The sequence below is a fragment of the Chamaea fasciata genome, unplaced genomic scaffold (genome assembly GCF_029207755.1).
Source record: "Chamaea fasciata isolate MVZ Bird 193981 ecotype frontalis unplaced genomic scaffold, bChaFas1.0.hap1 SCAF_28, whole genome shotgun sequence".
Lineage (NCBI taxonomy): Eukaryota > Metazoa > Chordata > Aves > Passeriformes > Sylviidae > Chamaea > Chamaea fasciata.
In genome coordinates, this window is record NW_027094113.1 from 1787555 (window position 1) to 1799132 (window position 11578).

An 11578-nucleotide genomic window follows, 5' to 3' on the forward strand; every position below is an offset into this window, starting at 1 on the left:
TCAGGGTGTGATTTGGTTGGGAAGTCTCAAGTGGAACGTGATCAGCTCAGCCCGTGGCTGCTTTGAATACCAAATATGCAACTTAAATACCTGGAGTTTCAGTGTTCCCTTAACAGTGCAGCCTTTCCAGTGTGTGCAGGGTGACTCCAGGAGTTCTGGCTGTGAGCTGGGAAGGTTTGTGGCACTCCTGCAGCTCAGTGGGGGCACAGGCTGGGCAGGATTCTTGGTGGGGCAGATTGTGGTTGGAGGGTGAGGAGGGGGCTGTGCTCAGGGTCTACAGACACCCCTTGATGTCCGGGATGGTGAGCAGAAGGGAAAGGGGCTCTTTGTGATGCTGGAATTAACAAAACTTCAACTGAAGTTAAAACAAGTAAGTCTCCAAAGGGGCTGAGCTTTAAAGTGTGGTATTCCCATGTTTTTCAGTACTTGCAGGCTTGTCTGGCACTGTTGGAGCTGATGAATCTTTCCCCTATAAAGCCTTGGAGCGGGGTATCCTGGGATGGGTTTATTTCAGCTGGTTCTGCTGGGTGTGAGTAGAAGTCTCTGGGGCACAGGGAGGGCTGAGTGCTGTGAAATGTGCGAGTGAGAGCCTAAAGTTTCCCCCACAGCCCATCCCTGGGCTCAGCGGTGCTGGAATCCCATGGAATACACTGAAATATTCCCTGAAACCCCTTGGAGATGCGCAGAGTAACCTGGGGGTGTGTGAGCAGTGCTGTGGTGCAAAGTGGGGGCTCTTGCTGGGCTCTTTAATTGGCTCCCAGGTCTCTCGTACAGTTGTGCTTGTCCTGGAGGGATTTTTGGCAGGCCAGTGCCAGGACTCTGGGGAACTGCACAAAGCTGAGCTGGGGCAGGTTTGGGATGGAGCTCAGGGAAAGGTTCTTCCCTCCGAGGCTGCTGGGGCACTGCCCAGGCTCCCCAGGGAATGGTCCCAGCCCCGAGGCTGCCAGAGCTCCAGGAGTGTTTGGACAACGCTCTCAGGGATGCTCAGGGTGGGATTGTTGGGGTGTCTGTGCAGGGACAGGGGTTGCACTGATGATCCCTGAGGGTCCCTTCCAGCTCAGGATACTCCAGGATTTCATGGTGGTGGCATGACCAGGGGAGGATGTCCTTGTTTCGCTCAACAGGCTGGCACAGGGCTGAACTTGCTGCACTGGTTATCTGGACAAATCCCTGTTTTCCTCTGTAACGTGGTACCAGTGCCACGTTGTGCTCTCCACGGGGACGGGAGTGGGGAACGTGCCTGGTCCTGCCTCCACGGGACGTTTTGCTGACTTTGGCTGCTCCTGGCAGCAGGGGCGGGGGTCACCCACGCTGGAAGCCAGAGCCGGAGTGCTGTGGGTCCTTGGAGCTGCCGGCCGGGGCCTGCAGCAGCCAGGGCAGCGGGTTTGGCTTTGTGCTCCCGGGATGCGGGGCTGTGCCGCGGCCTTTACTGCCCTCTCGTAGCCACGGCAAATACTGCAGGAGCCACAGGGACAGCAGGGCTGGGCTCTGCCGGGGCACCCAGTGCCGGCCCCAGAGCCTGGGATGAGATCTGAACCCCGTTTCTGTGCCAGCCTTGATGGGGTCCAGCCCGGGCAGGGAGGCTGCACTGGGGGATTTGGGTGCTGCTCCAGGTGGGAGCAAGCCAACCAGGGAGCTGGGACTGAGCTGCTCTCTGCATCTTGAGAGGGTGCCAGATCTGGTTTGTTTTTTTGGAGCTCACAGGCTCCTAGGAGGAATCCTCCCCACCCCAGCCATGCCCCAGGCGCTGGTGGTGGCCTGGGGAGCCACTGCCACATGCATGGGCACAGCAGGCGTGGGGAGGCTCTGTCCCACTGTGTGCACAGCCCTGCTGCTGTCAGCTGATGGAGTCACTGAATCATGGAATTGTTCAGGTTGGAAAAACCTCCGAAGATCATCGAGTCCGACCATTATCCCATCACCACTGCCCCATGTCCCCAGGTGCCACGTCCACACGTCGTTTGGACACCTCCAGGGATGGTGATTCCAGCACTGCCCTGGGCAGCCTGTGCTGATGCCTGATCACTCTTTCAGTGAAGGAATTTTTCCTGATACCCAGTCTAGATGGCTGAGACTGGATTAATAATTGCTGAGGAATAATTTAAACGACCTGGCCTTCACCATGCTGGTCCCTCAGCATCCACATGGATTTGGGGGCTGGGTCCAGATCCCGCGTGCTGCCAAGTGTTTCACACAAGGGGCAGATGTCACAGCCCTGCCTTGGTGCCCATGAACTCACCTGAGCTGTTCTGGGTAATCACCACTGGGCAGGGCACTTCGGCTTTGTGTTTCCCTCTGGATCCATCCCTGGAGTGTGTAACGCTGGCAAAGAAGCACGTAAAGGAGCAGTGTTTGAGAGGCTCAGCTCCAGTTTTTATTGAAGCTGTATTTTTCCCTTTAAAATGTCATTTTTATTTGTGACTGTGCCACAAATTGTCTCTGGGAAGCACAGGCTGAAGGAGCTGCTGTTCCTCCTTTGCTGAGAAGGGTGAGCTCTGATGGGTGGCTTTGAGTGTTATTTAAAACAGCAAAAACCTGGTGGCTGCAAAAAGGCTCTGAGGGAGTTTTGTGCAATGTCTGGATCCCATAAACTTGGGATTATCAGCCACTAAATTGGTGCTTGGGGCTCCCATCCAGCTGCCTTTCCTCAGATGTTCTGATAAACCAGACTTAAGAGTATCAAGCAAAAATTGTTTGAGGGTATAAAACCACACCCTGTGTTTGGGAATCTGATCCCAGCTTTATCATTCGTGGGCTATGGGGAGAGTGGGTTTAGGTTTGCTTTCCCAGCGAGGACCTGCTTGGATTTCTCAGGAAACTGGTGGATTTCATAGAATCATGGCATGATTTGGGCTGAAAGGACCCTAAAAATAATTGAGTTTCAACTTCCCTGCCGTGGGCAGCGACAGGTTTGGTCAGGCTCCTCTTGGCTTTGAAGAGACCATTGGGCAGGCTGAACTGGAGGCCGGTTTAGGGATCATAGAGGACCTGGGTGACCTGGTAAAGGGTGTGTTCAGTGACCCCCTGGAAGTACTGGCAGCACAGCCACTCTTCCAGGCCGGGGCTGACCCTGGCCCCAGCCGAGTTCTCTGCAAACCTCAGGAGCAGCAGAGCCCTCTTGACCTCCAGCCAGCTCCGGAGCAGCTCCAGGCTCTTCCTGCTCCTGGCAAAGAGCTCCTGGCGTGGCCCCCAGAGCAGCACCTGCAGGATGCCCCTGGCCTGCTCGATGGACACCCTCTCGTGGGGATCCCTGTGCAGCAGCAGCGTGGCCAAGCGCCTCAGTCCCGCCGAGTAGATGGACAGCGAGGGGATTTCGGGAAGCCTTTTGCTGCTGAAGCCCAGGATGTTCTCCAGGGAGATGTCCACGTGCAAGATCTGATAGATCAGCCTGCCCACATTCAGCTCAGCTGCTGCTGGAGGGGTGGGTGCAGCCAGGCCCTGGCTCCAGTCCTGCTCCTGGCTGCTGGAACAAGGTCTCTGCTTCTCTTGCACCTTGAAGAAGCTGCTGATGAGCAGCCGTGGAAGGGACAGCCCCAGCGGCTCCTTCTGGCCCTGCTGGCTCCGGGGGGGACACGGGCACTCCACCAGCAGCAGGTTCTCGGGGCAGAGGTCCCCCTGGGCCACGTTCTGCCCCCGGAGGTGCTCCAGCCCCATGCACAGCTGCAGGAGCAGGAGGCAGCCCAGGCGTTCGTAGTGCCCGGGGCTGGTCCTGTGCAAAGCGTGGGAGCCCTTCACAAAGTCTGCCAGAGTCTGCTGGGGAACCTCGGCACAAAGCAGCACCTGCAGGACGGGCTGGGCGGCAGGACAGGCTGGTTCCTCTCTGGAAGAGCCCTGACTCTGTTTTCCAGGGATTCCTGGGAGCACCAGCTCCCGAGGGAGGCGGTCGGTGAAGCGGCCGAGCAGGCGCTGGATGCTGCAGTGTGTCCCCAGGGAGCTCTGCACCCCCAGGCTGGAGCAGCACGGCTTGGGGACCTGCAGGGACACACAGGACAGGGCCAGCTGTGCAAGGACAGAGCCTTGGCCAGGGCTGGGCCACCCTGCCAGCTCAGACCCACACGTGACGCTGGGGTCCCCCTGTACCCTCTGAACCCAGGAACGGAGCCAGGACGGCTTTGAGCAAGAGCTGGGACAGGAGTGCAGCCCCCGGGTGGGCTGAGGTCTCATCCTGCTCTCCTGGGCAGCCAGCTCTGCTCCAGCCTCTCCTTTGCATGTGCTGGCCCCTCTGGCTGAGTTACCAGGACATGTCCCCCAGCAGGGCCGTTTCTGACGTGTCCCTTGGTCCCACGGGAAGTGTCACCCTCACCCCCCAGCCCCTGCCAGCAGCACTCATGCAGCAAATGCAGAAGTGGGTGCAGGAAGGGGAAGTGGCCCCGGTGTGGTGTTCCATGGAAAAGCCAAGGCTCGTGGCTCTCCTGGCTCCCTCTGCGCCCCCCAGGGCTTTCACCCTGATCCCCCCCTTACCTTGGCTGCAAACTGCAGCTGCCTGTGCTCGAAGGTGAAGCCCACCCTGAAGTACCAGGCGTCCCCGCTCTGGCAGCAGGGCTGGGGGTCCAGGACACCGAGCGCTGCCCAGCCCTTCCCTGCCAGCTCTGCCTGCAGCAGCTGCTGCCTCTCCTCGGGCCCCACCAGCTCCTCCTGCAGGTGGGCCGAGAGCCGGGCCAGGGAGGCCTCCTGGCACCCCAAAACCACCGCACAGACCCCGGCCGGGCTCTCCAGGAGCTGCCCCAGCTCGCCGTCCGCTGTCCCGAATGTCAGCTCCTTCAGCCTGGGGGGTGGGCCTTTCTGGGGGCTGCTTCGGGCCAGCGGCTCCCCCAGGCTTTGGGACTTGGTCAGGGGCTTCTTGGGTGCCCAGGAGGATCTGTCCCGCGGGGGAGCCCCCTCCCCGGGCCGCAGCTGGGCTGCGGGGATGCTGTAGAGGATGCTGCCAGCCCGTGGCTCAGGGTCGCCATGGCAGCGGTGGGATGATCCCGGCTCCGGGAGGGACTCGGCTCGCTGGAGCTGCTTTTTGGGCAGTGGGGGCGGCAGGGGCTCCGGGTCGGGCTGAGGGAGGGGTTTCCCAGCGCCTTCCCCTCGGCTGGCCTTGCGGGGAACGAGGTGGGCCCGCAGCTCTCCTGGGGAGGGAGGGACAGACGTGACAGGGCAGACAGGGGACCGAGGAGAGAGTGGGATGGGATGGGATGGGATGGGATGGGATGGGATGGGATGGGATGGGATGGGATGGGATGGGACGGGATGGCATGGCATGGCATGGCATGGCATGGCATGGGAGTACAGCACGTTGTTCTTTGCCCTCCTGCGTATCTCCAGCCCCAAAGCCACACCCAACACCAGCCAGAGGGGTGACACGGGGGGGGGGGGGGGGACAGGGACAGCAAAGGGCCTCACGCCGCTGCCCGAGGTGACACCGCGGCAGGCAGGGGCACGGTGGGGTCGGTCAGGACGTCACTCACCCACGTTGCTGTAGACGAGGGCTGAGTTGGGGGGCCTCGGGGGGCAGCCCCCCGGCGTGTCCGGCATGGCAGTGGCCGGTCCGGGGGCAGCCCGGTCCAGGCGGGCGCTGCGGAGCGCGGAGCTGGCCCTGCACGGAGCCGGGAGTCGGCGTCACCCCGCGGGTCCCGCTGCCTTCGGTGCCGGCTCGGAGGAAGAGCACGGGGAAAAGGGGAAGCAGTGGCCTGGGGAGCCTCGGCGGGGTGGTTTTGGGGAGAAACACGGGGAGTTTGGTGGCCCAGTGACTCCAGCTGCCGAACTGGGAAATCCTGGGGCTGGGAGCTGCCCCAGGGGCTCCACAGGCGCTGGTTCCCACCTGCCTGCGACACACCCGTGTGTGCACGGGGGCTGGTTGTGACCTCTGGTCCCTGCTGGGTGACCCCAAGGAGGACACAGTGCTGGTAGAGGTGTGGGACAAGAGCAGGAAAAGCCTTTGGCACCCCCAGCCAGGTCTGAGGGACAGGACAGGGGTCTGGGCATGGGGAGGGGGCAGAGGGAGCCCCAAGGAGGAGGGTGGGCTCTGGGATGGAGCCGCTGGGTTTCACTTCCCTGTCCTGGCACTGGGCCCTGACTTGGCCGCCACCAGCGGTACCAAAACCACGGTGGCTTTGTCTGAACCTCCCCGTTCTGCTGGGGACAGCAGCGGCCGAGCCAGCCCGGGCTGTCCCCCCACTCCGACCCCCGTGCCCCCCGGGTTATTGCCCAGCACAAAGCGCTGGGGCAGCCGTGCTGAGCAGCTCCTTCCCGGGCCCCCCTTTGCAGAGCCCCTCGTTACCTGTGAGCTGTCCCTGGCAGCGGGGGGGACCCGCGGGGCTCCAGCTGCACATCCCGGCCCCGCAGCAGCTCCCGCTGCCCATCCCAGTCCGTCCTGGCGCTGCCCATGGCGCGTTCGGGACTCGCCCTGCGCAGGGCGCTGCGCCCCGGCCGCGGCAGGATGTGCTTTCAAAACCTGCTCCGCGCTCGGCTGAAGGAAGCCGGGCTCTGGCCTCGCTCCCCGGAGCCGCCTGGCATCGCTCCAGCCCCGGCCGTGGTCACTGGGCCGCCGTCGGTGCCACCTGTGGGTGGTTTGTGTCCCCCGAGCTGCCCGTGGAGCTTCAGGCTGCTCCTCCGTCCTGGATGGCTCCAGGGATGGCTTTAGGGTGGCAGCTGCTCTGAGGGGGGGATTGCCCCCACAAATCCCCCTCGCATCACAGAATTAATTCCCCTTCCTCCGGGTTGTTACTCTGGGTGAGTCGACAAGGGGGAATATTTTCATTTTCTTCCATGAACCGAGGCTGGGGCTTCAATTCCAAGGGGTTGGACTTGATGATCCCTGTGGTTCTCTTCCAGCTCAGAATATTCTTTGATCAGTGATGTGTCTTTTCGCTGGGATTTTCTGCAGCCATGGCATGAGAGGGAACCCAGCTCTTGGTAAACCCTTTAGGGGTGCTCAAAGAGCACCAAGTGACCCAACTCAGTAGCTGGAAAAAATCTTCCCGTTGGTGTCTGTCCCCTCTAGGATGAAGTCACTTTTTAAACAGACTCTAAACCCCAAATATTTCAGTATTTCCTGCCTTCTATTCACTCTTGGAGTCATTAGTGGTGCCACTGTGGGTGCTGTGGTAGGGCAGCCGCAGGGATTTCTCCTGGGAGCAGTGAGGTTGGGATGAGCAGATTTGGGAGATGTGGGTTTCCATAAGAAGAGAATTTCCCTGCTTGAACTCAACCACACAACCAGGACAGGGGGACCCTGGATCCGGGCAGGCTTTGGGGGGCCAGGCTGGGACTGGGTGGGTGCTGTGAGCCTGCAGCCACCCCCGTGAGGAGCCCACAGTTCCCTTCCCGTGTGTTTATTTCTGTATTTCCCAGCCCACTCCAGGCCAGCCGGGGGTTGTGGCTGTTGGCTGTGGCTGGGGCCGTTTCTGGGTGCTGAGGCCGCCTGTGAGAGCTGATAAAAACCCGTGTGGGGCTGAGTCACGCTTGGATCCTGCCCAGGGAGGAGGTGCAGGGCTCTGGGAGGCAACAACCCGCACCATCCACCCCACATTGCACCAGCAACCCAGACTGGTTTGGGTTGGGAGGGTCCTAAAATCCCATCCAGTGCCACCCCTGCCATGGGCAGGGACATCTTCCACCATCCCAAGTGGCTCCAAGCCCCCTCCAGCCTGGCCTTGGACAGATCCAGGGGCAGCCACAGCTGCTCTGGGCACGCTGTGCCAGGGCCTCACCACCCTCACAGGGAAGAAATTTGTGTAGAAGCATCACTGTTTTTCCCAAATGAATAAAATTACCATTAAGAAGTACCAGAAAATGTCAGGAATAAAATTACAGGATTCCTGCCATGCCTGTGATCCTGCCAAGCTGGAAAGAAGTGGCCAGGGAAAGAGGGGCAGCCAGGAACTGCCTTTCTGCTGTGAAATCCCTCATTTGTCTTATTACAACCACGGAGAAAATGCCAAGTTTAAAAGCCACCCAAGCCCTTAACAAGGACGATCATTTCCTGTTGCCAACCTGTGCAAAATGCTGATTTAATTCTCCAAGCCGTGGAGCATCCCTGAATCCTTTGGAGGGTTCTGCTGCCTGTTCCAGGTGGATAAACCAGCTGAGGACACAGCCCTGATGGCCTTGATGGCGCTGATGGCACTGATGGCATTTGCAGACTCTGGTCCAGGAGCTGCTGAGCCCTCTTCCCCCTGGATTGATGCAGGGAAGCTTTTCTTAGCTCCAGCCTTTTTGATTTGTAAGGAAATTGGTTTCTCTGCCCAGTGGGAGATAGGATCTTTAAATGCAGCTGCTGGAAAATTGCAGTTTTCTAATTGCCTTTATTTTTTCCCGGTTTTCTCTCCATGACATTGTTCACCAGCCCGTGGGTGCTGTGGGGATGCTCCACGCCCGGCTCAGGGCAGGTTGGGTGACCTCTGGGGCACTGAACCCACCTGGGTGCTCTCTCAGCATCTCCATCCTGCAGCTCACCCCCAAAAGGAGCAGGGGGTTCAACCTTAATTTCGCCACACTTCCCTTTTCCTTCCAACGAATCAAACCAAGAGGGAAGTGTCACCATTTCAGTCCTGGCTCCCACCGTGTCCCCACAGCCCCGGGCACAAGCAGGAGCTGTAACCCCGACCCTTCACCTCCCTGTGTCACGAAATGCACCTTGAAGCAGGAAATGAGAGCAAAAACCCCGAGTTCCTCTTTCCTCCCACGGCAGCTCTCGCCCAGCCCGCGGGGGCTGCAGCCTCCCGCTTATCTGGCAACCAGGGCCACCCTCCCTCGTGCCGTGGGCTGGAGCTGGGAGCCCCCCCGGACCCCAGGGAGTGTGTGGGGGCCGGAATTCGGGGCTGGAGTGGCCCAGGGCCCGTTTCTCCAGCAGATGGAGGCATTGCTGTGCTCCCAGCGCAGCCCAGCCCGGCCTGGGAGAGCCGGGGCCGGGCAGGGGAACAGGCACCGAGCCTGGGAAAGGGACACGGGGGGTTTGGGGCCCCTCGGAGGGGTCACAGGGACAGCGGGGCAAGGGGACACCGGGCTGGCTGAGCCCGCGGTGGGGACAGCGGTGGCAGCTCTGCCAAGGGCAGGGGGGGCCTTGGGGGGCCCGGGCTGTGCCCTGGGGCCGGCGGGATGGGGAGGGCACTGGGAGGGTCACTCTGTGCAGGAGGAACCACCTCCCCACCCACTCTCTGCTGCCCCACGGCAGCGCCTTCCCTGTGCCTCAGTTTCCCCCGGCACAGACTCCCAGTGCCCAGTTTTCCAGCCCCATCCAAGGGATCTGGCTGTGTGTATGTGCCTGTGCACATCCGTGCACTCCTGTGTGGATGTGACTCCTTTTAACCCCCCCAAACCCCAATTTTCCTGCAAGCAGGACTTGAGGTGCTGCCTTTGCACCCCCCCCCCCCTTTGGCACATCCTTATAAACACTGCATTAATAATTAATAATCGATTAATAGCAGCAGCAGTTCGTTAGCACACGTGCATTAATCATTTATTAGTTATTAATATGGACTTTGGTACCCTCTGGGAGGTGGTTTCACACTGTTTATGTGGGGTTGGTGGGACTGATGGTGGTGACAGACTTAGGGGCTGCAAATCCCAGCAGAGTCCTGGGAAGGGGGAAAGGTCTGCTGGAATTCCAGGGGCTTCCCAGGTTGCAGCAGGTCTGGAGAGCTCAAAGGTGTGAATTCTGGTGCTCCCGCCCTTCCCAGGTCCCGCTCAGGCTTTGCCTGCTGATTTTGCCTTTTCTTATTGAGGCACATGAGGAAGAAAAGGGGGAGAAAAACCCAAATGAGCCACAGAAGTCACTTTTTTCCCCCCCGTTTTTTGTTTTGCTCACAAATACATCTCACATGCTCGTTACATAGAAAACCGTGCCAGGTCTGCACTGCCCTCTGCTCCCACTGTGAGGGTCCCTGCCCAACCCCCTCCCTGCCCTCCCAGCCCCCTCCCACCCCCCTCCCAAGGTTAAAAACCCCAGACATCAAACAGGACCCTGGTAGGACACGGCATGCACGGCTTGGGGGCGAGGGGCACCGGGCATGGGGGGCCACGGGGACAGCCAGACCACGGCAGGGAGGGAGGGAGGGATGGACAGGAATGGATGGATGGGATGGATGGATGGATGGATGATGGAGGGATGGATGGAGGGATGGATGGATGGATGGATGGATGGATGGATGGATGGATGGAGGGATGGATGGAGGGATGGAGGGATGGATGGATGGATGGATGGATGGATGGATGGATGGAGGGAGGGATGGAGGGATGGATGGATGGATGGATGATGGATGGATGGATGGATGGATGGATGGATGGATGGAGGGATGGAGGGATGGAGGGATGGATGGAGGGATGGATGGATGGAGGGATGGATGGAGGGATGGATGGAGGGATGGAGGGATGGAGGGATGGATGGAGGGATGGATGGATGGATGGATGGATGGATGGATGGATGGAGGGATGGATGCAGGGATGGATGGAGGGATGGAGGGATGGATGGATGGATGGATGGATGGATGGAGGATGGATGGATGGATGAAGGATGGATGGATGGATGGAGGATGGATGGATGGATGGATGGAGGATGGATGGATGGATGGATGGATGGATAGATGGAGGATGGATGGACGGATGGATGGATGGATGGATGGAGATGGATGGATGGATCGATAGGGATGGATGGATGGAGGATGGATGGATGGATGGATGGATGGATGGATGGATGGATGGAGATGGATGGATGGACGGATGGATGGATGGATGGATGGATGGATGGATGGAGATGGATGGATGGATCGATAGGGATGGATGGATGGATGGATGGATGGATGGATAGGGATGGATGGATGGAGGATGGATGGAGGATGGATGGAGGGATGGATGGATGGATGGCACCCTGTGAGAGCAGAACAGGGTTGGGGTGATGTTCTGAGCAGCCACTTGTGCCCCACAAAGCTCCCAACCCCTGAGATGCTCTGGTGCCACTCCGGAATGCCTGTCAGAGGATGGACAGCTGCCCCCTCCAGCTCCCAGTCTGACCATCACTGGCTGGAGAAGGGACATCCAGGTGGGGAACATCCCTGCAGGAATGGGGACAATGGTGGGACCTGCAGCAACCCCCAGGGTGCACATGCGAGGAGAAGGAGGAGGAGGAAGCAATGAACTCCCTGGATCCTCCACCCAGGTCTTCCATTCCAGCTTCTGTTCCTTCTCCCACACACAAAAATCCACACCCTGAGGCAGAGCCAGGGCAAAGCCTGGAAGGGGTGGGATGGGAAGGCAGGAACCACCCCTGTGGCAGCCGACAGCAGCCCTAGGGACATTGACCCGTGGTCCTCAGCGCCAGAGGGAGCAGGATCTGGGATGGAGGTGTCAGCCAGGACATTCTCCTGGACTGCTTGTTCCCAGCATTTCTCTCCTCTTCTTTCCTAGGCCTTAGGGCCTCCCTGCACAGGATGAGCCAGGTCCTGCTCTCCTGCACATCTTGGCTTTGCAACTCGAAGAAAATGAACCCAAAAGTGCCTTTTGAGCCCATGGGAATCCCAACCCCCTTGGGTGGATGCAGAGACAGAGGGGCCTTGCATTGCCCTGGGGTTGCTCTTCCTCATTTTAACCATCTGGGCCT

The 11578-nt window shown here is 59.7% G+C and overlaps 1 protein-coding gene across 1 annotated transcript; it reads right to left on the reverse strand.

Annotated features, from left to right (window-relative positions):
- Positions 1-2264: 2264 nt before the first annotated feature.
- On the reverse strand, positions 2265-6369 carry PEAK3 (PEAK family member 3). Its single transcript, XM_066205406.1, has 4 exons — positions 6263-6369; positions 5451-5578; positions 4462-5111; positions 2265-3972 (listed from the first exon to the last, which is right to left on the reverse strand). Exons 1-4 carry the CDS (start codon positions 6367-6369, stop codon positions 2971-2973), a joined length of 1887 nt encoding a protein of 628 aa, XP_066061503.1. The 3' UTR covers positions 2265-2970.
- Between the last annotated feature and the right edge of the window lie 5209 nt (positions 6370-11578).

Excerpts from the sequence above, each read along its gene's own strand:
- PEAK3 (XM_066205406.1), bottom strand. The coding sequence starts at position 6,369 with ATGGGCAGCGCCAGGACGGACTGGGATGGGCAGCGGGAGCTGCTGCGG. Across the intron at positions 5,579-6,262 it reads CTGCCAGGGACAGCTCACAG|GGCCAGCTCCGCGCTCCGCA; the intron begins GTAACGAGGGGC and ends GGCTCCGTGCAG. Across the intron at positions 5,112-5,450 it reads CCTCGTCTACAGCAACGTGG|GAGAGCTGCGGGCCCACCTC; the intron begins GTGAGTGACGTC and ends CTCCCTCCCCAG.